This window comes from Phaeoacremonium minimum (assembly GCF_000392275.1).
Source record: "Phaeoacremonium minimum UCRPA7 unplaced genomic scaffold PA7_03_scaffold_606, whole genome shotgun sequence".
In the NCBI taxonomy this organism is placed as follows: domain Eukaryota; kingdom Fungi; phylum Ascomycota; class Sordariomycetes; order Togniniales; family Togniniaceae; genus Phaeoacremonium; species Phaeoacremonium minimum.
The window spans coordinates 1-25,535 of NW_006921508.1; the positions used below are offsets into that span (position 1 = coordinate 1).

Here is a 25,535-nt window from a genome sequence, read left to right on the forward strand (position 1 = left end):
AGACCCTGCTCCCCCAACTCACCATACAGCGACTTAGGAGCAGAAAGAGCATACAACACATAGCAGAAGAGGTGAAATGGGAAGCTATGTACAAGATAATATTCCCGCATGCTGCCAGTGTACCTTCACCCTGTAAGTTTGTTTCACTCCGAGCTGCTAGGTTCTACTAATTGACTGACATGCGTCCAGACTATAATATACAAATGATGGAGGCTCATATCAGCCCAGAGAGTGAAGCTCGATATCGTAGATTCTTAAGACAGGAGCTCCCAGATCGTGTCATTCGGTCAATAAATAGCAACTTACGGCATGACCCGGCAGTCCGAGAGTATATACAAGATTTAGACAGAACATTTTCGGAGATTATCACTCGGGCGGTATGGGATGCCTTTGATGATGTCTTGCCCAACATTCCGCGAAACGCCGCACTCGAACCTGATAACAACGTGCTGCAACCGGTTCGTACCATGGCGCCGGCTCAACCTTTGTCTACAGATAATCCCACACCGCAGTCTACGAGGCATGAAAACGGCGACGGAGAGGAGGGCGAACCCTCCAAAGCTTCTACTACGGCGCAAAATACAGCAGCCGAAGAGCATAATGAGCCTCGTCATAACAGCCTGGACTTGTTTTCTTTTTCAGGGGATGGGGTAGAGGAGACCAGTGGAGTAGAAGAAGATATGAGCTTATATGAAACGGCGTTTGACGATGGCGTCTCTCAACTCCACTCCTTGCTTGAAATACCTCAGGATACTGTTGATCGGCTAGAACTGATATCATTGTCGTTGCCAGCGACTGACGGGTTTGATTTTGGATTCCCGTCCTCATAAACCGTTTAAATTTTCTCGACTTTATAGATTATAGAAGCGTCATATAGTTGAAACCAGAATTACCTGCAAATGTGAAGAGTCCTATATTCTTAACAAATTATGCCCCTATTGTGACAGTCTAAACTCGCTCCTTCGAAACCCAATGCAACATACGAAAAACAACGAATGACATTCTCCTAGCAATGCAATGTGCCCTTTGAACCAATATGAACTCCACCATAGTTGCGATTAAGTCTGTAGTGTGATGTGAAATGAATGTGCTGTGTTCGTGTAGTTGAGCGCTAGTGACACTCAATCGCGACTGCTGCTGAGCCATCGCTCGAATCTTTCAACCCACCTCCGTCCCCCTCCCCGGAGTCGGGATACAAAAAAGCCTTGTTTGGCTTCGGACTTCCACTCGCGCCGTGCGAGCGCATTGACATCGACATGTATCTTGCGCGCTTCTGGGCCGGGCGCGGGGCACGGCGAGAGCGCACTTCCTCGAGCGCAGGACGAGACTGCTCCTTAGAGATGACGAGCCCTTGAGTGATAGAGTTGAGCGCGCCGCCCTCGACGGCACACATAGTCGGCCAGACGACAAACATGATGGCATCAGGTTCGACCTCCTCGTCAGAGTCGGCGTCGTCTCCCTCATCATCACCGTCATCATCGTCCACGACAGCATCGGCATGCTGCTCATGAGGGTCGACGGCGGTATCGGAGTCAGAGCTGATGGGGGAGCTATCCTCGAATTCGGGCAGGGGAAGCACCTGCCAGTCGTAATCGTCGTAAGGTGGGCCGAAGTATGGCTCGATCTTCATCTGTGCCTCCTGAATCTTCCTCCACTGGGTGCAGGCAAGCTTGCATGATGCTTCAAGTGCTGCATGGAATGACTCATATTGCAGAGCGCTGAGAAGATGTTGTACGATCCATGATACCTCCCTAACAACTGTCTGCACTCGCTTGATGGCATTCATCTTCTCTTTCTCCGGGAGGATGGCGAGGAGGGTGGAGCGGCAGTGCAGTTCCTGCGCTGGGTTATCGTCCTCGAGATCACGAAGCAGCTGTGTAAGTTGGGCATCGTCATCAAGGAGGTATGTCGGGCGGAAAATGTACTTGTTAAGAGCCCGAGACATAACGGCGATTATAGCTGCAACACGCATTTGTTTGGCAGCGGGTGTGTTGGATTGCGGCAGGGGAAGTTGCATAGCATGCTTGAGGTACTCGCAAGTCCGGAGATTGGTCCAGCATGAAGCATCGCTAAGAACCTTCGGTTCGAGATCTTGGCTGAACGTCGACTCGGCGAGGTTGAGAATCGAGGTCCATATCGTATCTAATATCTTGACACTGAGTGACTGTTAGCAGGGGATCCGCTGGTAACGGAGTGATGCATCACAATACTTACTACTTGTCTTCAGGTTCGTTCTTCAGTTGTATGCTATAGCGCTCTAGCTCCGCGAGTCTGACGCTCTTGATCTGCATTTCTTGTTGTATGCTGGTGAGGTCTTGTCTGAGATTCTCAAGAGATGAGTTGGCGTTGTTAATCTCATCCTGCATGCGTGCCACCTCTCCCTGCAACCTTTCGATCTCAGCATCTCTGTCCTGTATGGTCTGACGAAGCGACGAAATCTCCTGGTCTAACCCTTCGCACTTGGTCCTTTCCTCGTTCAACAACGTCTTCGTCTCACTGAGCTCAGTCTCGACCGCTGCTTTGAGATTGGCTTCTTCCTCCAGCTTCGCCTTTGTATCCGCGAGTTCAGCATCGACTTTGGACTTTGCTTCAGTAAAATCTGCGAGCTCATTCTCCTTTGCTTCTAGTTTTGCATTGGTGTCGTTAAGGTCACCCTGGAGCTTGGTCTTGTCTTCCTCGAGTTCCGAGATCGACTTGTCTTTCTCTTCCAGGCTGGATCTGACCTCGGCAAGCTCACCCTCCACGGCCATCTTTGCCTCACTGAGCTCTGCTAGAGACTTTTCCTTCTCTTCGAGACTTGACTTAGCATCTGAAAGCTCCCCTTCAAGAGCAGTTTTCGCCTCTGCCAGGTCTGTTAACTCCTTCACCTTTGCCTCTAAGGTGGCATTGGCCTCAGAGAGATCTGCACCAAGCTTGGACTTGACCTCTTCAAGGTCCGCTAAATCCTTCGTCTTCTCATCTAGTTTGGTCGTCGTGTCGCCTAGCTCTGCATCTACCTTTGACTTGGCTGCTTCGAGATCGGCAAAGGCTCTCTCCCTCTCCTCCAACTTGGTGTTCTTATCGGATACTTCGGCGTCGAGTTGACTCTTCACTTCCTCAAGGTCTGTCAACGCCCTGGTCTTCTCAACAACTATCGACTCAAGTGCGGCCTTCTCCGCCTTGAGCTTGGCCTCACTGGAGTCGAGCTCGTTTCGGAACTCCCGATACTGCTCGAGGAGCTCGCGGTGTGAGAGTGACAGCCTGGCATTCTGCTCCTTCAAGGACAGAGCTTCGTTGAAGAGGTCGGCGACGATTTTGTAGTTGTTGTCGGATGCCAGATTCCGTATCGCACCCACCAGGCCATCTACAACCTGTGTCGGATCGGGGTCGGCGGCAGGCATGTTGGGGCTGAGGATGCCCATGGGGGCGGCTGGTCTCGTGTGTTGTCTGGGGCAGGTCTGGGAGATGAATCTGAAGAGTCGTTGAAGAGGTATGACAGTAGTTCTTCTGAACGATGCAGAGTCAAACTCGTCTTGTTTGGTCATTGATCATTGCAGTCATCATGGTGACGGCTGGACGGGTGAAGAAGACATCTTAAAGCCATCTTCGAGGACCGCCAGGGCACAAATCCTCGCTCCTTGGGCATCTGTTGACTCATCAACAGCGGCATCATGAGATCTTATCAATTCCAGCAACAGCACTGGTTCGCCGAGAACGCATTGCCAGTCGTTCGCACCGCCGTTCCTTTGGAGACCTCGTGTGAGGTGGCAGATGGCAGTTGCAGCCCAACTTGCCCCCCTGGCTAACGTACAGGTACCAATAAGTCCACTCCGCCCTCTCTTATGGTTCGTCCAGAATAGTGCTTCCTATCGAATCTCGTAATCCGGCTCTTGTGGATTGACGTGGCTCTGTTTCTGGCCAAAACACGCAATAGAGCGTTCCACTTGATGGTGATTGGCAGTGATACTGGGCCACCACGCTGGCAGAGAGATCCACCACGACGAGTAGGAACTTCCGCTCCGGCAAACGGGTCGCGGCTGCAGCCGGCGGCTGTATATGCACGCTGCCTATTGTGGTCGACGATGCCTTCGCTTGAGTGTCGATCAGATCGAGGCTTGTCCCGGCCGTCGGATACCGTTTGACGGGTGAGGCGTCGTAGCCGCGTCGGGCGCCAGTCGAGTCCCAACCATGCACAGCACAGTGACAGCGCTTGGGCACATGTGACCTGTCTTTTCGAGACACTTCATTTTGTACAAAAGCCAGTGAAGGCCCAAGCCCCGTTCTGACCCTCTTGATGTGTCTTGTGAACACGCAGCTGCTTCTAAACTTAGTTAGCGAAAGTCCTTCTCTAGCTCAAAACGAGAGATACAAGTTGCCTCACCGCCCTGCTTCGAAGTCTTAACTCTCGGTTCCGCAGTGAAATCAGTCTTGCTCAAGAAATGCTATTAATCATGGCGAGGTGGCGGGGCCATTGCTTGTGACCTGCTGCGTAAGGGCAGAGCGGAAACGTACTGCATTACGGCGTGTTTGCCGGCACGCTGCGTTGGCAATCGGAGCCCAACGGCCGGTGGCAAGCCGGCAGCACAATGCCGACCTCATTGTCCGATATCCGCAAGATCATGCCAATTTCCTTCCCTGCCCCGATTGTCTAATCGGACTGCGAAAGAGCGACCGGTCGATCCTCCCAACTCGAGTTCCTTAACTAGGCAGTATTAGATGGGATCAATCGGCCGAATCGGTCTGGACGACCGGAGCAGACTACCTAGGTACCTTGGTAACTCGCCGATGCACTATGGGAGGCTAGTTGATACGATCCTACCCCGGACAATAATTTCAGTTATAACATAATACCACGCTGTTTAATGAGTTATTTCGCCCAGGTTGCTGAAGGCGTCCAAGAGTTGGAGCCCTGAGTTTCATTATAAGAGCGCTTAAGCGCTGTGCTGTACAGTATACTACTAATAATAATATGGACATGCTTCATCCGCCTTATTCGTGATGCAACCTCGAGATGAACTCCCCAGTAACCATTTAGACTTAGGTATCTCCAACCTCGCGCCAACGCCTATGTTCGAGCAAGACAAAGGAACTCCGATCGGTGATGCAATACTTTACAACTCCATCTTCCCACAGACTCCCCCCATGCTCCAGTTTATGCAAAACAAAGAAAACGCCGAGTGGCTCGATATTAGTTGTACAATTGACAGCTGAGTGGCAGCATTTGAAACTTGGTAACTTGATGAATGAAACGATGACGGCATCTGGAGCTTCTACTCCTCTAGCACCTCTCTGAGAGCTTCCGTGTCGATTGTTTCAGCTGTCACCTTCGCAGGAGCTCCTTTGCGCTGGTGAGCGGCCCAATATTCTTTGAATCCAGGTATAGAGCCTGCTTGATTGATTCCCGATGCTCGGGAAATGTGTTTCTCCCGTAATGTTTTGTAAGACCCATCAAGCCCAGATTTCGGCGTTGGCGACTCAATTGCTTGAGTGGTTGTTGCTGAGGTTGAGGAATCAATTGCCGTAGAAGGACTCGAAGTAACATTGCCACCCCACGGCCTCCAGCCAACCCATTTCCCCAGGCCGCCAGACGCTGATCGTTGTCCACCAGAGGCAGCGCTGAGTGCAGGACTCGACGGACCAGAAGCTGTTCGTGTTGTGGCTCGCGGAATTGGCAGTCCTATAAGATTATCCCGTAATACGACGCTTCCTCTCTTGCCCGAAGCGGTGCCTCGAGAGATGGTCGGCATGGCAGTAACTGCACTCAAGCCTGTGTCGGCAGAGGCGGCACCAAGTGGCCGCAGAGTCAGTTGGCTTGGTCGCGCTCGGAGAGTATGGATATCCAGGCCGCCACTGAGAGATATGATCGACTCATGAGACATGGCACGGTGCAGACGCGGCCGTGGCGTGGAAGGATCCTGGGGCGAATCGAAAGTTGGTGATAGCTGCATATCACTGAAAGCAGTGTCTTGTGTGCTAGTTGGTGAAGCAGACGACTCTACCGCAGAGTCGTCTGTGGTAGCCGCCGTCACTGTGGTTTCTGGTATCTCGAAATTATCGTCTCGGAAGGAATCCTCTCCCTGAATGAACGAACGTGGTGTCGACTCTCGTGGGGGAGATATGTTTGGTGCATCCAACTGCAATGGCGCCGGCGCGAGGAAACTAATTCTGGATACTTCAGATGCTTGTTTCTTGTGATTTGATCGCCAAGTGGGTGACATAGGATCTACGCTGGTTGTTGGCGATGCTGGGATCGAAATATCCTGTATTCCGGGATCAAACATCGAGTTGCGAGGATTTGAGGTTGGCGAACTAGGAACGGACGACGGTGCGAATTCTGAAGGCTGTTCCGAGAAGACGGACCACCGATTCGAAGGAATCGTAGAGACGGAGTTTCGCGCAGAATGCGATAGCATTGCTGGAATAGGTGAGCCTTGATTTGAATGCCATTGACCATTGGGAGGCGTAGATGGATACGACATATGAGGTGGCGCGAATATGCCAGGGTTGAGGCTTTGCCGCTTCTTCTTCGGCTTCTTGAGTTCAGCCTTATTCGTGACGTGATAGTGGTGATGGATGTGCAATTCCTGTGACTTGGAAGTTGGTAGCGGTGTCCTCTGCGGGGACTGATCGCTTGGTTCGAGCTCAGCTCTAAGCGTACTTGCGGCGCTGGCCTCGCCATCTGGAACTGGTTGATGATATGCGAGTTGCTCCCGGAGATGTTGGATCTCATCATTCGAGTTCAACAACATTTCTCGAAGCTCTGCAATGCCCAACTGGAGGTTCGCGTTGTCTTGAAGAAGGTCGCGCACAAAGTGCGAGACGACACTACTTCCGTTTTTCCCATTGTTTAGGGATTTGGCTGCCGCTGCACCCTTTAATCTTCCGGCGGCAGTATTCAGGTCCTTTTCCATCTCTCGCTGCCTTTCCATGCGTCCGAGGATCTCCACATGCCGCTCTCGCTCTTCTCTGGCCTCCTTCTCAATCCTCTCAAGCTGCTCCTGGAGATTGGCTAATCCACGCTCGGCTTTCCGCCACCTCGACATGGCCGAACGGGCCTCGGACTCAGTGTTGATCAGGGTGTTCTGTAATGTCGCCTGCTCTGCCTCTAGCAAGGCGATATGCCTTTCCATCTCCGCCGCCCGGGCTGCTGCTCCTTCTAGCCTCCTCACTGCCTGCTGGGAGCTCTGTAGTGTGGCCTCTAAGCTGAGAATACGGGTCTCGGAATCGGCGACGGTGGTGTTGAGCAGCTCGAGCTGGTCAGCAAGCGTGTGATTCTCCTCGGTCGTTCGTGCATTCTCGGCGGCGAGCGACTCTTTTTCCATTTCAAGCTGCTCGATCCGCGACTGCATGTCGACGCGATCGCGCTCCGCAGAAGCCATATACGCTTCATGACGAGCGAGCAATGACTGCAGAGCAAATGTTAGTGCTGGGTACGTCGTATCTGCGCTCGAGACCTCGACGTTGTCTGCGCACTGAGGCGCAAGACACTCAGTGGAAGCCATTCCAACGACTCCAGGGGCAGGAGGGCAGGGAGCGCAGAGGATGGCAGTTTGACAGGCACAGGAATGCAAAAAGTCGCCCTGGCCTCGTGTGGCAGGGAGGACAGGAGGAGTATATGAGGCCCCGAGATGCCAGCCGCTTGGGGGCGCACGAGGAGGAACGGTTGGAATGTGTAACATAAGCAGGTGATTCCTACCTGGCCCAGCTTGGCGGCTGTGTGGACATCCTTTTCGACGGACTCCAAGATAGTGCAATTATGTCTCAGAAACGCACACTTTTCCTGCCCGCAACAGCAGCGCAGGGCAGCCGGCTCACTAACACTCACGTCCACCGGCGCCTCCATGTTGTCGGAATGGGGATCGGCCATTCCTATTGCGGTCGCGATTTCGACGAGAGGGACGAAGCGGCCACAGCGCTCAGCATGTCGCAGTTAGGGGGGCTCAGACTATCGGGGAACTGATCAGTTACAGGTGTCAGGGACAGAGACCTTCAATATGCATGTTTCTGAAGAAAAAGGAAGCTTAGGCAATCCCTGCGTAGAGAAGGGAGAAAAGGGCGATCTAGTGTAGGTAGTGGAGGACAGAAGAGGGAGGGAGTCGCAGCGAGCAAAGGTGACGATTGTTCGTGGTACGTACGGGTACGTAGTGAAGAGAGGGTACAGGACAGGGGTGTCTCAAGAACCGGGTTCGGACGAACTGGGTCGCTTCGCGCGGCCACCCACTGAACCTAACTCACGGTCACAAGCCAGTAAATGGACCTGACCAGTGGAGTTGCCCAGCAGAAGATTTGCAGAACGAGGAGCCGGTATTGGCGCTGAATTGCTACAAATGGATCTAAATACACCGTACAACAATCAGCAATGAAAGACGTGGGAGCGTATCGTTCGCCCGTGTGTGCTGAGTATTCAGAAGTACCTACCTTCAGCCAGAAGGGAGGGAAATGGCAACTCTTCGCAGGGACGGTATGTAGGCCCTCTCGCCCTGATTCACCGGCAGTGAGACACAATGGCTCCTCTAATTTGCCGCGCGAGGGCGACTTTTCCGTAGCAGCTGGAGTGACATCCGCTAGGCAAAAGTTGAAGAGTAGAAATTGCACTCGAGGTCTGTCAAGTGAGAAGACATAGCAATCGCGATCACCGTAAAAGGAAGGCAATCAAAAAGCCCAAATCAATTAATCAAGATAGCAAGAGCGACCGTGCTCAGGCGTGCCTACCAGGTTGTCGCGTCGCGGCATTCTGGCCTCGGTCGTGTGAGCAAGAGGCAGATTCACTGCACTAACTTAAATGACAGGTGGGGGGAGGTCGATTGTGCTTTCCCGTCGCGTCAGGCACAATCAACTAAACACCTGCCAGGGCAGTTGCCCGTTTGCTGCAGCCAAAGAAAGAGCCAGGAACAGGGATCCCCTCTTTCTGTTTGTTGTCGAACGCCCCTGCCTCCGATGACGAAACTAAATCCAGCAACTGCGCCTGCCATCCTATCGCCGCCCACCACCAGCCACACTCTTTGCCCGAGAGGTGTGGCGGCCGTTTGGGCGGCCCATCACCAGGACCAGCTGAGCAGTGCTGAGCTGCAACTCTTCAAAGCGATCCATTCAGTCAGTACAGATCGGTTCGAAATGGTCTCCGGATAAGTGAGACAAAACAATCACCGGCAGGCCCACAATCGAAATCTATCCCAACCACGCGGACCTCTCTCCGAGTCAAAGAATGGTATCGCTGACGTCGCTGCAGACCAGCTTACCACCTTACTCAGTGTGTTCTCAAAAGCACTTGTTCACTTGGCTCCAGTGCTGTTGGATGGGGCTGTGTTGTTCAGAAACCCATAATTGGATTTCAGCCCGCTCCGTTCAACATCCCAAAATAAGGCACTTGTCTAGCCGACACAGCCAAAACTACGAGTTGAATAGTAATCACCCCAGACTTTATTCTAATGCAGTTTCTTCTCACGAATTTAGACTGCATTGTAACAAGATACTCACACGGCTTACTGTCACTAACTTCCGGTTTATAATTGAAGTCGATGGTAATGGAACCTATCCCAATCTACAATAGACAATATTAGATTTTTCTTTGAGTTCAAATGTTAATAGTTGAGCAACGCGTGTAAGCCACTCAATGAGCCTAATTTCTATCCCGAAGACAAATTGTGCGTGCGAATTGTATGTAGTGAACATGTGATGGCCTGTTGACCCCGGTCTCAGGCAGCGTGGCTTAGTTGAGCGCCTGAGGCACAGTGAGGCATCCCGCCATCATGCGCCTGCGATCAGAGCCTGATCGGACAAAGGTTTTGTCTTTTCTCATGTGCATGTGCCGCCGCCATAGACAGAAACGCTGCAAGTTGTAGACGTTAACATAACCACAAGTTCATCACGAGAATGGACGCGGATATTCCTTCGACTGGTCTGACAGTAGTTGTAGACCCCGAAAATGCTGACCTCGAGTATGTGCACGGAGCCTTGCGTCGCCAGAATTGACATATCTAATAAATCCACAGCATTGTCTTCGTTCATGGTTTCAAAGGTCATCCAGAACGAACATGGGCATACAAAGGCAACGCGGATGACACTGAGAGCGAACCTCCGACCAAAGTTCGAAGACATGGTATCCTGCCTTTTTCAACTTCCCGAAAGGTCGTCTACTGGCCACGAGACTTGCTCAGAAAAAGCTTCCCGGATGCCAGAGTCCTAACGTATGGCTATGACACCAACATTCGACACATTGCCGGGAAGCCCATCTGTAAAAATTCGGTCTACGACATTGCAGGCGACTTACTGGTTGAGCTCGAGACACAACGTCGGCTAGCTCCTGAAAGAAGGCTGATGTTCGTAGCTCATAGCCTAGGCGGTATTGTTGTCAAGGAAATGCTCCGGAGATCAAGTAGTTTCCAACATGATCGCCAGGCACACCTCCGCCAAATCTGCGATTCAACCATCGGGATCATGTTCTTTGGTACGCCTCACCAAGGAGCAGATCCTCGGCGTTTATTGCAGAAGGTCGCGGAAACTGCGGCCAAGGCCATTGGCTTCAACGTCAATCAACAAATTGTTGACACTCTCCTTCCTTCGTCAGAACGCCTCCGTGAATTGAGGGATGAGTTTGGCCCGATGGCTCAGCTTCGCGGGTGGACAATCCACTCATTCCAGGAGTCCCTGGGAATCCGACCATTGGAGGGGAGGAAAGTTGTCGACGATGCCTCATCTTATATCAACCTTCCTGATGTGGAGACTACTCAGCATATTGGCCGAGATCATATGGAGATGTGTCGTTTTACGGGTCCATCGGATCCTGAGTTCACCAAAGTCGAAGCAGCATTACGTAGAATGGTTGACAGACACACAACGTCACAACACACCCATAGCGTGACTCCCTCCATGGCCAACAGCAACAAGGAAAATATCATAAATGCTCTGAGATTTGACCATGTCGACTTCAGAAGGACTGCAATCAAAGCCGCACACAGGAAGACTTGTAAGTGGCTTCTTAAAGAACCTGTGTATATGGAGTGGCTTGATCTTAGCAAGATGAGTCAGCATCATGGCTTTCTCTGGATCAAGGGAAAACCTGGAACCGGCAAATCGACACTGATGAAGTTCGCCTTGACCAATGCTCAAAGAACGAGGAAGGACCGAATAAGCATATCATTCTTCTTCAACGCTCGAGGTGGTCTTCTCGAACGGTCAACACAGGGCATGTATCGTTCCTTGATTTCGCAACTTCTCGAACATATTCCAGACGACATCGACATCATTAAGGCGTTATCACAAATGTCGTCAACTAGTGTTACTCAGGGGTCATGGAGCACTGAGGCACTCAAAGAGGTGTTCGAGCAGATCGTTCTTGGCTTGGGCCGCACATCAGTCATATGTTTTATCGATGCTTTAGATGAATGCGACGAGCACGAAATTCGCGATATGGTCTCCTTCTTCGAGAACCTCAGCGATTTTGTCCTTGAATCCAGCACCCAATTCGAGGTCTGTCTTGCAAGCAGGCATTATCCTCACATATCGATCTACCGTGGGCGAGAGCTTATTCTAGAAGCTAATGATGGACATGACGAAGATATAACAGCGTATATCGACAGTGAGCTGAAGATTGGCAAAAGTAAGCTTGCCGAACAGGTCCGTACCGATCTCCGAGATAAAGCAGCTGGGGTTTTCATGTGGATTGTCCTTGTCGTGGATATTCTCAACAAGGAGTACGACAGCGGACGAATACACAAATTACGGGCGAGGCTGGCTGAGCTCCCAAGCGACCTCCACGGCCTCTTTCACGATATCATGACTAGAGATAACCGCAATACTCAAGACCTTTTACACTGTATACAGTGGATTCTATTCTCCTCGAGGCCTCTGGGCCCTCAAGAGCTGTACTTTGCTCTTCTGACCGGGGAATCATCTAAGGAATTCGACGATATCCCACCCGATGAGATCACTCAAGATATTCAGAAAAGATTTATACTTGACACCTCCAAGGGACTAGTCGAAATTGTTCCAGCGAAAAAGCCAAAGCCATCCACTGTTCAATTCATTCACGAATCTGTTAGGGATTTCTTTTTGAAGGAGAATGGAATGGCTGATCTCTGGCCGGACTTGGGAAACAACCTCACAGGTGCTAGTCATGAGCATCTTCGTCAAAGCTGTGAGGCTTATTTAAATCTTGATTCAATCACTGTTCCCCAATGGACACTATTTGATCATGGTAAGGTACATTCAGAGCATTGGGAAGCGGCTCAAGCAGATCGCGCCATAGCATTTCCATTTCTACAATACGCGACTCAGAATATTCTTTGGCATGCCAATCAGGCACAACAAGCAGGGGTCGACCAGCGAGGATTTCTCGCAACTTTTCCGAGAGAGCGATGGACATGGTTACACAACTTTTTCGAAAGACATGCAGTTCGTCGATACCTCCCGGATGTCACTACCCTATACATCTTTGCCGAAAAGAATCTTGACTCCCTGATCTCAATTCATCCAGATAACCTCGCATATCTTGGTGTGGAACGGGATCGATATCGATTGCCCTTCGTTGCCGCAATGGCCAACGGCAGCCATAGGGCAATTGAGAAATTCATGGAATTTGAGATTCAAAATCAGCCTGAAGCCTCTTCACTCGTCAAGCTCTACGACCTATATCGGTCCAGGTGTGGCAAACACCCGAAGTGTTCACGCGACATACAACTACCAGATTCATGGAATTTGAAGAGAAAAATGTGGTCATCGCTCCCCCAACACGATGGCCTGTTGCTGGCGTTCCTCATGCTGGCGAAGCATGTCATAAAGAAAAATATGTATTACTTAACGATGTCTAAGTGGTATCGGCCAGCCGAGTTTAGCGAGGCTATGGTCGCTGCCGGGTTGCTTCTACCAGAAACTCTAGGTCCTGCAATATATGAACAGGCGTTGATTTTGTCTCTAAAGCTTGGATCTCAAGCCCTCGTCCGAGGGATATTAGATCCAGACAATGCTTGGCCTTTATGGGACGACTCTATTACTAGTCTGTATGAGCCTACAATTACACACGATAATGGAAACGCTGTCCCCGAAGCTCATCGATCTATTTCTGTCCGAAGAAACATCTACCTCAACGCTCGAGACAGGGAAACTGGTAACTCTTTACTCTGTTTGGCCTCAAGTATCGGAAATGAGCCGGTCGTGAGGCTGCTACTTGCAACTGGCCAGGTCGAAGTTTTGCAGCTAAACAAGGAGCGCAAAACCTGCTTACATTTAGCCGCAGAAAAGGGCCATTCTAGGGTTGTAGAAATTCTACTCACATCAAAGAAAATCATTGAGCTTAGCAACATTCGAGACGACCATTTGAGAACACCGTTGCATTCTGCTTGTGCTGAAGGCCATGTCTCTGTTGTCAAGCAACTACTCTTAGTTCCCATAAGAAACTTAGACGCAAGGGATATCTTCGGCAAGTCTGTTCTGCATCTCGCAGTTGTCCATGGGCACTGTGAAGTGGTTAAACTGCTCCTTGATACACACATGGTGGACGTTGATCTTTTAATGGAAATCTCACATCATATATGGACAGCGCTGATGTTGGCCGTTGCCCGCGCAGATCATGCCATTGCCCGGCTCCTCGTAACGACAGGGAGGGCGAGATTGGATTGTCGATATCCTGATACAGGTTATACACCCCTACAATTCGCACAATTACGTTCAGATAAAGATATGGTTGATATTCTACTTGAAGGTGGTGCTATAGAATAGCAGATGTGCCTTCGCTTGCACGTCACCATCGATCCCCATAGTGGTCATCGGGCATCTGAATGTAATTCATTGGGTAGAGGCTGAGTGGCCGGCAAAGTCCACGGGTTTATATTCTGATGCCTCTTCATCAGTTCAATTACCTCCCTGAGACGACGTTCAATACGCCTCCGTCGACAGCAATAATCTCGCCATTGACATATTCATTCTTGGCTAGGTACAAAACCGTCATTCCCATCTCCTCGTCGCGACCACCTCTCATTGCTGGCACGTGCCCCTTCTCCTCGATCTTCTCTGGAGGCAGGTGAGACTTCTGTTTCTCATCCGAGCTCTTTGTCGTCATTTCAGAGGGGAAATATCCTGGCGCGATGCTGTTAACCCGGATGCCGGTCTGTTGGAATTCAGCGGACATCAATTTGCTGAGATGGACCGTGGCTCCCTTCGCGGCGTTGTAGGCGAAGTGGCCTTGAGCATGCCGCATTAGCCCGGACATGGAGGAGATTGTGATGATGCTTGGAGAAAATCGGTTTAATGGGCCTTCGGGCTCAATGCCGCCCTGAAGGAGCGGCAGGAACGCGACGGCTGTGAAATATACGGATGTGACATCCGTCTCGAAGGTGCTCTGCCATTCGTCCACGCTCTCATTCTCCCATAGCTTCTGCTTTAGATCTTCAGCATCGCTTTCTTCTGGCTCAGCCTTGGGTCCAGCGACACCAGCATTGCAGACCAGCAGGTTGATGAACTTTTCTTTGCTCTGGATTTCCTTGACGAGTTTCTCAAGATCGTCCTTCTTGCGCACGTCGCAGGGCCCGACGGGGATGATCTGCCCACCATGGCTTGGCTCGTGACTCTTCGCTGCGTTCTCCAGAGCTTCCATTCGACGTCCCGTGATATAGACTTTGGCTCCATTTGCGGCAAGGGCCTGCGTAGCCATTAGGCCAATGCCTGTCCCCCCTCCAGTCACTACACAAACAAAGCCCTGGACGCCGAACAGTTTGTTGACATCGAAATGGTGTGTCTCAGCCATTATGAAGACAAATGAAGCTGATTCCAGATAAAGAGTATTGGGAATGTTGGTAATATTCTCACTGGAAAATTTGCGGTTTTGTGGTGGGTTGTTGAGAGCAGCATAAGGACAGTCGGCATGGGGGAGACTCTGACTGGTGACGTCAGGGCCACAGCGACATCATCACTATCCCAATGTTTGCTGTCATTGGAAGGAAGAGGAAGAAGCTACCACAGGCGACTAATTACTGTTGACCTGCAAAAATCAACCAGCCTGACTACAATAGAAATACGGCAACAAAAAAAGAGCTCTTTGAGATGTGATTGACTGGGAGAGATGGCTTGAATGGGCTTGCACATTGGACCCAATGTTCAGGTGATCCGATCGACTTTGCCCACAGCCTAAGCTTGCCGAACCCTGCTTTGATTGTTAACCTGCTGTAACTGAGCCATACAACATGCATTAGAAGCTCGTACGATGTACTTCGTACCAGCACATAGTCGTGTCGATATTTCAGAGCACTCAAAGTACTTGTATTAACGGGAGCGAGTGTAGGTCTGGCCAAAAAATTGTAGTCCCAACATGGACGCTCAGTGTGTTAGGCTATTGCCTCAGCCATGACCGTCGCCCATCCCACTAACCTAATCAGTCTACTTCAAACCCCAGCCAGTCTTCGCAGTCGTCAGCGCTATCAGTTGAAAATCATTAAAAAGCTAAGGCAATTCAAGATATTCTAATGGCTGCCGTCGGCGGTACTCTCAAAGGTGGAGGAAGCAGTGGTGGCGAGATGTTCATGGCTCTGGTTCCCAGTGGGGCTCGGAATGTGGAGGCTGAGTGTGCGGCTATTATACTCCCAGCAGGAAGAAAATACCGACGACAGCACTGAACGCCATGATTATTATGATCCACTACTAGGGCATTCACTATAAGAACATATTATTTGCGATGTTTTGATCGACCCAATGAGACTAAACTTCAAACATCTTAGTTGACTGTCCCTAGCTACACATCAACAATGACTGTCTCCAACAAAGTGCATCTTGACCGTCTATCATACGTGATTTACGAGCATCCAGATATCTCTGCATTCCTGAGTTTTGCCGACGACTTTGGCTTCGAGGTTGCAGACAAGTCTGAGGAGGGGAATGTCTTTCTCCGCGGATACGGTGCGGACCCTTATATCTACATCGCTCGGCAAGCACCAAGCGGCCAGCAGAAGAGGTTCTGCGGCTCTGGATTCCGTGCGAAAACAGAATCGGATTTTGAACGAGCATGCAATATAGAGGGCGCGCAAGTAAGTGATATTTCGAACCGACCTGGTGGTGGGAAGATGGTTAGCCTACCGGACGTGAACGGCTTTGAGCTCCAAATTGTCTTTGGTCAAGAGGAGAGAATCGTGCCAAGCAAGGGTGTGTCGAATGTATATGACGGTCGTCCAAATGTCAATGGAGCCGTGAACAAGGTTCGAAAGGGTGAATATATCCCGCATCCAGATAAGAAATGAAATATTCCTGCACATCACTAACAAAACAAGGCGTGTTCAATCGAATGGGCAGCGGCCCAGCTAAAATCCATAAACTTGGACATTTTGGCTACATAACCAACAACTATGGCCAGACATGCGAGTGGTATACTAGTCACTTCAACTTGAAGGCAACAGACATTGTACACAAGCCCGGCAATGCCAGTGACGAGCTCATGTCCTTCTTCCACCTTGACCTTGGTCCGGAATACTCGGATCACCATTGCCTCCTGGTAGCAAAGGGTAGTGATGATGGCAAAGATACTAGAGTGCACCATTCGTCATTTGAGGTGGAAGACATGGACACGCAGATGATGGGGCATCAATGGCTGCAGCAGAAGGGATACAAGGCAAAATGGGGAGTGGGCAGGCACATCATGGGGTCTCAGATCTTTGACTACTGGTGGGATCCAACTGGCTTTGTCATCGAGCATTACGCCGACGGTGATGTTGTCAACGAGGAGACACCTACCATAAGATCCGCAGGCACTCCAGCGGCCATCTGGGGACCTCCACTACCGGTCACCTGGGACTGACCCCAGGCTGGTAACTAGTTATCATCTCAAATGGGGTCGGCGGAAACCAGAATAAACATGCCTGAGATATATATATTTATTTACCGTGCATGCTTTTTGGAATGAGTGATTCCTTAGTTGTGATGTTTGAGGATGAAATATATTGGTCTATAAGGGAAAGAAGGCTTTAGAAGCTTTCGCAGACTCTTAATCTGTCTCATTGCTAAACTTTGATTGCCCCTGAGAAGTCGTCTTGTCCTTGTTTCGTCCCAACTCTAGCCTCCACGACTCCAAAGTTAGGCAGCTCGGCTAGCCGATGAGCCACATGCCACAATGTAGGAAGCTCATGCTCCAATCGAGGTTCCACAATGAATTCCGATTCCGTGGCATTGTGCTGCCATTGGACTGGTCTAGAAGCTGGTGACGTGGGAGGCATCAGGACATCATAGTCCGCATCTGCTACTTGTCGATGTGGAATTTCAGCAGTTGCCGGGATGTATTTATGTACAAACACATGTTCTGCCGAGGACGGTAGTGGCTGAGGAGACTGCTGATATGACTGGAGACCGTTCCAGAATAAAGATAGCCATGTAGAGCCCCTCCATGACAGAGTTACTGAGAGGCTACCTCCAGACTTCATGTTGTCTCGCACACCAATGTCCGAGTAAAGTTTGGGCCAGCCGAGATCTTCTCTCCCAGAGATGATTGGATCGGCGAGATCTTCCAGGACAAGAGCCACGTAGCAGCCGTCCCTAGTCGTGCTGTCGATGCTGCTCTTATGTTGAATGCCGTGAATCTGGAAGAGGACCAGATTATAGCCACCACCCCCCAGCCAAGCCAGATTCTCTATGGATTGGAACACAAAGCTGGCCTCAGCAACACTGCCACGCTTACTGAAACTATACTTGTCTGACGGTAAAAGATTACCAAGTAGGGTTTTACTCGTGCGAAATCGTATAGATGCTGTCAATGACTGGGCCTCGCCCAACCGGTCCGGTCTAGGGTTTGAGCTTATTGACCGGCTGATATGCTGTCGTGGGCTCATCATAGGCCCAAACCCCACGGGCTGCCGCCAGCTAAGTCTCGGTGCCTTTCCCCACAAACGTAAACGAATCATCTGTCTGGCATGGTGGATCTCATCGTGGCTGAAAGCAAAGTCTGAATCCTCTCTTTTGAATTGGCCGCTTTCTAATCCGCTCCAGGTGTTGCGGGAGTGCTCTCTAAGCTTTGTGACGCGGCTTCGCCGCATTTCGTTAAAGATGTTCAGTCGCTCAAGAATGTCTTCTTTAGTATTCAATCCCGAGAGCAACACTCCCAGGGACACTGCATCTTCGATAGCCATAGCTGTTCCGTATAACAAGTACGGTGGATAGTGACATGCTGCATCTCCGATGAAGGCGAGCCGATTCTCCGTCCAGGCTGGGACAATATCTGTACCAACGTGTGACGAGATAGAAATGGCTTTTTCCTTGCAATTTTCTATGGCATCACTCACGAGATAGTTAAGTCCTTTGTTGTTATCAAGTATTGCTGCTTCAGAATACTCTCGATTACCTGAGACGTCACTTTTCACGATGTTGACCGATCTCTCCCCGCCAGAGGTAGTCACAACGACCGCACAACCCTTTGCCGCAAATATCCTCACGTTGTTGTCAAGTGAAGTGACGGGAGTGTTGAAGTTATCTATATTGGTCTGAGAGTTCGTTTCTGGTGAAATGGGCAGGCTCTCATGAGAAGCGGTTTGAAGATAGGACTTCTGGGTCATAGACGTTCGAGCAAAAGAATGCAAACTCTCAGCGGCTATGATGACATCGGCAGTGGTTACTTCGCCATTGTTGAGTTGAATTGTGGCATCATCGGTGTTGACAGTTATGGCTCGACGGCCCCTGTGAATTTGAACTACCGGACCTGGAAGGCTCTCGGAGCAAGCTGCCTCTTCGAGGTGTTTAATCAAGCCATCCCGACGAGCTGTCAGCCATGGCTTTGGGAAAAATTGTCAATGTTATATGGTTATGGCATTTGAGATTCATTGCATTCTCTCACCTGTTGCCAATAATGTAACTCCTCCCTCATGTCGATAATACCGAGAAGGATGGCTTCGGCAGTATAGTAACATACCTGCAACATTCATTTTATGAGTGAAGCCGAATATCTTGGACAATGAGAACTTTCAAACTTACAGTGTCGATGACTTGCCCACCTTTCAATTCGTGATCGATTTCGATATGATGAAGAGCGCTATTCGCGTTCGGGCAAATGTGAATGATTTCCGAAGACTTCCCCTCACCACTCAGGGACTCATACACCTATCGACGGCGTGTTAAACCGGAACTGTCAAACAAACTTTAATAGTCATACGTGAACTTCATGTCCAGCTCTTCGTAGAGCCACGGCTGCTGTGAGCCCGCTGATTCCCGCACCTATAATGATGATACTGCATTTTACTTGATCGGCTATCATGATATATTGTCGTGTCTTGTGATCATTCAATGGATAGGACAGTGGACTTATAGCGTATCGATGCAAAGACTGTGAAGATGAAGTGACAGGCCAAAAAAAGAAAATCGAATTAAAGGAATTTCCTGCCTGAAGTCTTTCTTGGTAATGGCCAGGTATACTAGTGATGACAGGAAAGCAATACACTTACGATGTATCACTTTTGCTACCCGTTTTGATATGTTTCTTCGCTTATTTGAGACTGAGAAGTACATGACACAAGACACTTATGGCGTGTTCAAGCTACAAGTCAATCGATCCAGGCAGAATCTAGGTCACAGATGGAGTAGCAACGTATCCTGGAATTACGGAATACTGGTGGAGAAAGGCGGGAATTTTTAGGGGTCCATGATCCGGGTGGGCCGCAAAGCAAGAATTGCCGCATGTGTCTTTACACACTGGTTCATTTGCTATCATATCTGCTTGAAGTGAGAGACTAGAGTGTGTTATGGCTACTGAATGACTTGCACATCTTCTTGGGTAATACCAACTCGTGCTGACTGTGTATGCTTTTTTTGTAAGATGAAAAGCAATAGGTATTGGGTCTTGCTATACAAACTATTCTTCTTATTCACAGGCTCATGGCTCAAGTAAGATCGAGCAAATAGTAATTTGTGTGGATTTAGCTGTTAAATACATGATGCTCATATCCTGTAACACTCATGACTGGGCAGACTTGACATCGTTCAAATTAGAATGTGTGTGGTTACCAAGCTAGTACTGGCTTTATGACCTTTCCAGGATTTAGCGATAGTTTGTTTAGATGTTCGCAAATGCGGACGTACCTTGCCTGACTTCATGTCTTCAATTGATTCATGTATCTCGCTCACCGGATAAGTTTGGCACAATTCATTGACCGGAAATTCGCCAGATTGGTACATTTGAATTAGTAAGGGTATGAACTTTGCAAACATTAGTAACGCCAGATAAAGCAGTAAGGAAAGCCAGTTACCTGTTGAGGGTCACAATAACCACCGGTGACACCAATTAGCGACTTGCATTGAGTCAGCATGCTCAAGGCGTCGATTTGAAGCACATCATGCGGCCGGGGAGTGCCAACAATAGCGAAAGTGCCTCCATGGGCCAAAGCCCGAATGCCGCTGTTAATCACGCTCGTTAGACCTGTAGCCTCAATGATGTAGTTAGAACCTTGGGGTAGGATTTCTAGAATGGCTGCTTCGATAGATGGCCATTTATTCGAGTTGATGGTATGTGTCGCCCCCAACCGCGATGCTATTTGGAGTCTGGATTCGATGATATCCACAGCTATAACTTCCTGAACTTGTGTGTGTTTCGCTGCCATCAATGCGGAGAGCCCAACTGCACCGAGCCCGATAATAACCAAGCTGCTCGTAGGTTTAGGTTGCAAAACGTTCATCACAGTGGCCGCTCCCGTCATGTAGCCACAGCCAAGTGGTGCTAAGTAAGCTAGATCTTCGACAGCACCAGAGTACTTAACTACGGCTCGCGAATCAACAATGGCTAGCTTGCTGAATGATGACTGGCCGAAGAACGTGCCCCGGCATTGTCTCCCATCGGACGCCCGAATGGCGCTGTCGTTACTATCTCCTCTGGTACCAATGAAATTGGTGGGAGCAATCTTCTCGCATGCACCTTTCCGTCCTTCCTTGCACGCAGGACACTCGAGACAAGAGCAATAGCTGAGAATGACGAGATCTCCGACTCGCAAGCCGGAGTTGACTGAACCGTTGCCCAATTCGCGAATGATCCCGGCTCCTTCATGTCCAAGGACAGCAGGGAAGGACCCAAAGGGCATGTGACCCGCCTGGACAACAAGGTCCTAGTAGTGTATGTAAGCTAAAAGTCAAACTTTGATATTGAGGGTGGTATACCGTATGACATAGTCCGGAGTACTTAATCTCAACGAGAAGCTCGTTTGGCTGAATATGGTCTAAAGTCACTTGCTGTAACTCGAAGGGTGCTCCTGGTGCTTCAACCACAAGAGCCTCTGTGGTAATGTTCTTCTCGGGTGACGAGGTCATCCTGCAATGCATCTGGAGTTTTGGGAACGATAATTAACATTAAGAGGGCACTGGGCTTGGGTGCGAAACTAAATCTGGCAGAGACAACATGTGATATACATCGCGTTCGGAATAACAAGTTATCGTTCACATTAATATCATGATCTGGAGATCTAGGGGGGAAAAAAAAGCTAGGCACGCTCGGGTATCCTGGGGTTCCCCCTGGATTTTTTTTGTACAGTTCCCCCGTGGGGAAACAAGTGAAGGGGCCCACATGGGCCCAACTTGAGGACAGAAGGTATCATCTCAGGGACAATAAAATGACCTCAGGAGAAATCCCGCACACTGGAACTAGGCGCTATACACATTCTCGTCGTAGCTGCAACAGGAATCGAAGCTACAATTGGACAGAGCTTCTGTAGTCTTCTCCAAGTCGGCAATTTTATGATGTAGCATCCTTGGCATTGTTGCTCAGAATTTACACTACTAGAGTCCGCATCTTGGTTTCCCCACTTGTAAGCATTCGCAATAAAATCTAGCTGAATCGCAGTGCATATCAGTTCGGGGGTTGCTCAAGCTTTTGCAACAGCGCAATCACACAGAAAACACCCTGATATCGGCGCACAACATGGCCAATTCAGTGTCCTTCCAGGACTTCTATAATGTAAGTCACTGTTTTCCAACATAGAAGCAGAAAATAAAACCAGCGCAGATTGTCGGTAAAGAGAAGCGGGCTGCAGGTGCTCAAACATATAATGGCATTAATCCACGCACCGGCCAAGAACTGTGGCAGGTCCCTATGGCAGTGCAACAGGATGTCGACGACGCTGTTGTGGCTGCCACTGCCGCTTTCAGAGCCTGGTCTCGGCTGCAACACGCCGAAAGACGCAAGCTCTTGATCGAGTTTTCGGATCGATTAGAGACTTACAAGTCAGATCTCACAAAACTACTGTCCAAGGAGACTGGAAAGACGGTCGAGATACCCAAGTTTCCTACAATTCTACCATGTAATAGAGGTACTAATGGTTGCATGCAGACTGAATTTGCAGAATCAGAAGTTGTCATGGGGATAAATACTATTCGGGGCAATGGTGAGTTCACTTCAATCCTTGGAAACCAACGTCTTTGTATAAATCGAGGCCTGTGTATTAATCTGATCTACCTGCAGCTGAATGGTCTGCCGAGGAGCAGGTCCTCAAAGAAGACGATAATGTGAAGATTGTGCTTCAACGCGTACCGGTAGGAGTAGTAGCAGGGATTACGCCATGGAACTACCCATTCCAAATGGCAATTCTCAAGATTGCTCCAGCACTCATGGCAGGCTGTACCGTTATATTGAAGCCCTCGTACGTTGTATGAAGGTGACTCAAAAAGTCTTTGCTAACAGGAGACAGCCCTTTCACGCCCTACACAGCTCTCAAGGTTGGCGAAATCGCCGCTCAGACTTTCCCAGCCGGCGTGGTGCAGGTGCTCGGAGGAGATGACAGTCTTGGCCCGTGGATAACCAAACATCCCGGGATCGCCAAAATTTCTTTCACTGGCTCTATCGCAACAGGAAAGAAGGTCATGGCTGCAGCCGCTGAAACTTTGAAAAGAGTTAATTTGGAATTGCAAGTAAAAAGTGGTACGGATTTGTAAGAAGATCTAACTAACAATGGACCACGAAATAGGGGCGGCAATGATGCGGCCGTAGTGACGGACGATTTTGACATGGCCAGCGCTGCGCACCTGGTTGCAATGGCATCGTTCGCCCACTCGGCTCAAGTCTGTATGGCAACTAAACGAGTTTACGTGCAAGAGTCCGTATACGACGAGTTCATGAGCCACTTGACAGCCATTGTCAAGACATTGAAGGCAGGTGAGGGTTTCTGTAGTCCCATCCAGAATAAGTTGCAGTACGACAAGGTACGCTCTATTTATGAAGACTGTGACAAGCAACACTTCGATTTCGTCGTCGGCAGTGGCAAGGTTCCTGAACATCAGCCCGGGTCAGGTTTCTTCATTTCTCCAGCTGTTGTGGCCAAGCCGCCGGAGAAGTCTCGTGTTGTTCAGGAAGAAGCATTTGGTCCTATTCTTCCTGTTCTCACATGGCACGAAGACGACGACGTGATTGGCCGCGTCAATGACACGCACACAGGTCTCGGTGCTACGGTCTATTGCCGTGACGAGAAGCGAGCATGGGGTATTGCAAGCAGCCTAGAAACGGGAAGTGTCTGGGTCAATGGTGGGCTGAAGATGCATCCTGTAGCTTTATTTGGCGCTCATAAGCAAAGTGGTATTGGCGGAGAGCTAGGGCCACTAGGACTCACTTACTACACCGACACAAGAACAGTGACATATTGGAAGGAATCGACGACAAAAGAAAAGAATACTAGCGGTAGTCTGTTTGCTTGAATTTCTGAGACTTGTCTCCTCTGCAGTTATATAACCTATAGGAATACAAGTCCGCGAACGTTGAACTATCTATCAGAGATTGAGGTAATTATTTGTGACACCACTTTACTATCCGCGTAGCTTATGTAGACATGAGTTTATCTAAAGTGACCGCCATCTGCATACAGCAGGGCCAGCGCATAGCCTCTAATTCCGCTTTGAATGCCAGAAGTGTTCTGATGCTTCCATGTGCGTGAATCCGGCTACCAATTTTACTTTCATAGCTAATCTTGGCCCAAACAACCAGAGCTGCATGATAAACCACAATTGGCATCCAGGCTGAACAAAGTGCCTCCTGAGACTTACGGACCTTCGCTGCAGCATCAAGCAAAGCCCATGCATTGTTGACGGACTGGTCTGAGATTTTTGGTTGATCTAGGTCGTTCAAAGCACTTATATTTTCCGACTCGGAGTCTTGATAACGTGTCGATTGGCATAGTCTGGGGATCTCGGCGCAAGAGAGATATAGCTTGCAATAATAATATAGCGCTAGTAAATCTGAACTTATAGAATCCGCGAAATGGCTGTGCCATCGATCAAGTGCTAACGAGAGCTGACTCTGGATTCGATCGAGCTCGGCGTGAGCGGAAAACGGGGCAAAAGGATTATGTTCGAAGTCCAATCTTGGGGCGAGATTGATAATGCTATTCATGCTCCCGAGAGATCGGCGCACCGTGATAGATTCAGACAAGATAGCAAAGAGCAATAGGGATGCTTGATCTCGGGAGGGGCTACCTATTGTCGTAAGGAGTAGTTGGTTGCCACGAGTAGACTCAAGCAGTAGATCTCGGTAAACATGCAAGAACGGGATGGTCGAACCAGGCATAAAATTCAAGAGCTCTTCGACAGAGAAGCTTAACGGATGACCTGAGTGAAGCGCGTAAATAATATCCCAAAGCCACAGCGACCAGAGCATTGGACTGGAAACAGTCAGTGAGACAGAAAGATGAGGCCCAGACCTGTTCGCGGTGACAAACCTCAATGATGATACCCGATCGCGAAGGTTTGGTTCCAGCTGCGCAGGTTGATGTAAACGCATACGGCGGGCAACCTAATCATGGGTAAGTAAAGCTTAGTGAACGACCTATCTAGAGCACTCTACCGTCAACGTGGATGAGAGAAGGAGTGTTGCCCTAACACGAGATGATTCCGTTGCTGCAAGCACACCGCACGGGATGAGAAGGACGGACTTGTGATGTAAGCATTCAACATGATCAGACAGGAGAACCAGGACCATAGTAACTACATACTGCTAGAAGCATCTCAACAGAGCGAGCCAAACTATTGTCTACCTCGACTAGGACCGGCCACAAGCTCGCGCCCGCCGAAAACAATGTCTCGGTCTCATTCACATCATCACCACTACAAATCGAGGCCAAACATGCAACGCCGAACCGTAATGGGGCAATTGACTCACGGGTCAAGGCCGACTGAGGAAAATATTCGAAGAAGAGGTGGCCCGAGCATCGTTTTTGGAAAAGTCGGCACAAATGAGTGATGCGATCGGATGACGGCAGCGTCGGAAAGTGTGATAGGAGAGCGAGGGGATAGGTATATTTTCTTAATGACCGATGATCCTATCGAGGCAAATTGACATCAATATGAATGAGATAGACAGATAAGTGCGTACCCTAACTCTCAAGCCCATATGAAGTAGCTGTGCGGTCTCATTTGCCTCATCACTATGTATAAGTGATCTCGTGAAATTGGACAGAAGGACCGGATCAGGACGCTCGTTAGCAGCTGCGACATCTTGATGGGACGGATCACGCTCCCCTGGCCAGCTTGAGCTATGCCTAACATCAACCATTAGAAGCATTTACTTTGGCCAAGTAGGTGCGCATCTGCTGATCCAAAGCTACATGGACTCGTTGTTCAGTCTCGAGTAC

At 49.7% G+C, this 25,535-nt stretch overlaps 5 protein-coding genes across 5 annotated transcripts; 2 read left to right on the forward strand and 3 right to left on the reverse strand.

The window, feature by feature from the left end:
- Positions 1 to 1,111: 1,111 nt before the first annotated feature.
- Positions 1,112 to 3,401, reverse strand: UCRPA7_8714 (putative mei5 protein; the record flags this gene model as incomplete). Its single annotated transcript, XM_007921225.1, has 2 exons — positions 1,112 to 2,156; positions 2,215 to 3,401. 2 exons carry the CDS (start codon positions 3,399 to 3,401, stop codon positions 1,112 to 1,114), a joined length of 2,232 nt encoding a protein of 743 aa, XP_007919416.1.
- Positions 3,402 to 6,153: 2,752 nt separating this feature from the next.
- UCRPA7_8715 (hypothetical protein) lies at positions 6,154 to 7,846 on the reverse strand (the record flags this gene model as incomplete). Its single annotated transcript, XM_007921229.1, has 3 exons — positions 6,154 to 6,239; positions 6,638 to 7,451; positions 7,805 to 7,846. 3 exons carry the CDS (start codon positions 7,844 to 7,846, stop codon positions 6,154 to 6,156), a joined length of 942 nt encoding a protein of 313 aa, XP_007919420.1.
- A 5,985-nt stretch (positions 7,847 to 13,831) lies between these two features.
- UCRPA7_8716 (putative short chain dehydrogenase reductase family protein) lies at positions 13,832 to 14,719 on the reverse strand (the record flags this gene model as incomplete). The annotated part of the gene is made up of 1 exon (XM_007921230.1): positions 13,832 to 14,719. The coding sequence occupies one exon, from the start codon at positions 14,717 to 14,719 to the stop codon at positions 13,832 to 13,834; it is 888 nt and encodes a 295-aa protein (XP_007919421.1).
- Positions 14,720 to 15,713: 994 nt separating this feature from the next.
- On the forward strand, positions 15,714 to 16,756 carry UCRPA7_8717 (putative trihydroxytoluene oxygenase protein; the record flags this gene model as incomplete). The annotated part of the gene is made up of 2 exons (XM_007921227.1): positions 15,714 to 15,992; positions 16,316 to 16,756. 2 exons carry the CDS (start codon positions 15,714 to 15,716, stop codon positions 16,754 to 16,756), a joined length of 720 nt encoding a protein of 239 aa, XP_007919418.1.
- A 6,227-nt stretch (positions 16,757 to 22,983) lies between these two features.
- UCRPA7_8718 (putative aldehyde dehydrogenase protein) lies at positions 22,984 to 23,607 on the forward strand (the record flags this gene model as incomplete). Its single annotated transcript, XM_007921232.1, has 1 exon — positions 22,984 to 23,607. The coding sequence occupies one exon, from the start codon at positions 22,984 to 22,986 to the stop codon at positions 23,605 to 23,607; it is 624 nt and encodes a 207-aa protein (XP_007919423.1).
- Between the last annotated feature and the right edge of the window lie 1,928 nt (positions 23,608 to 25,535).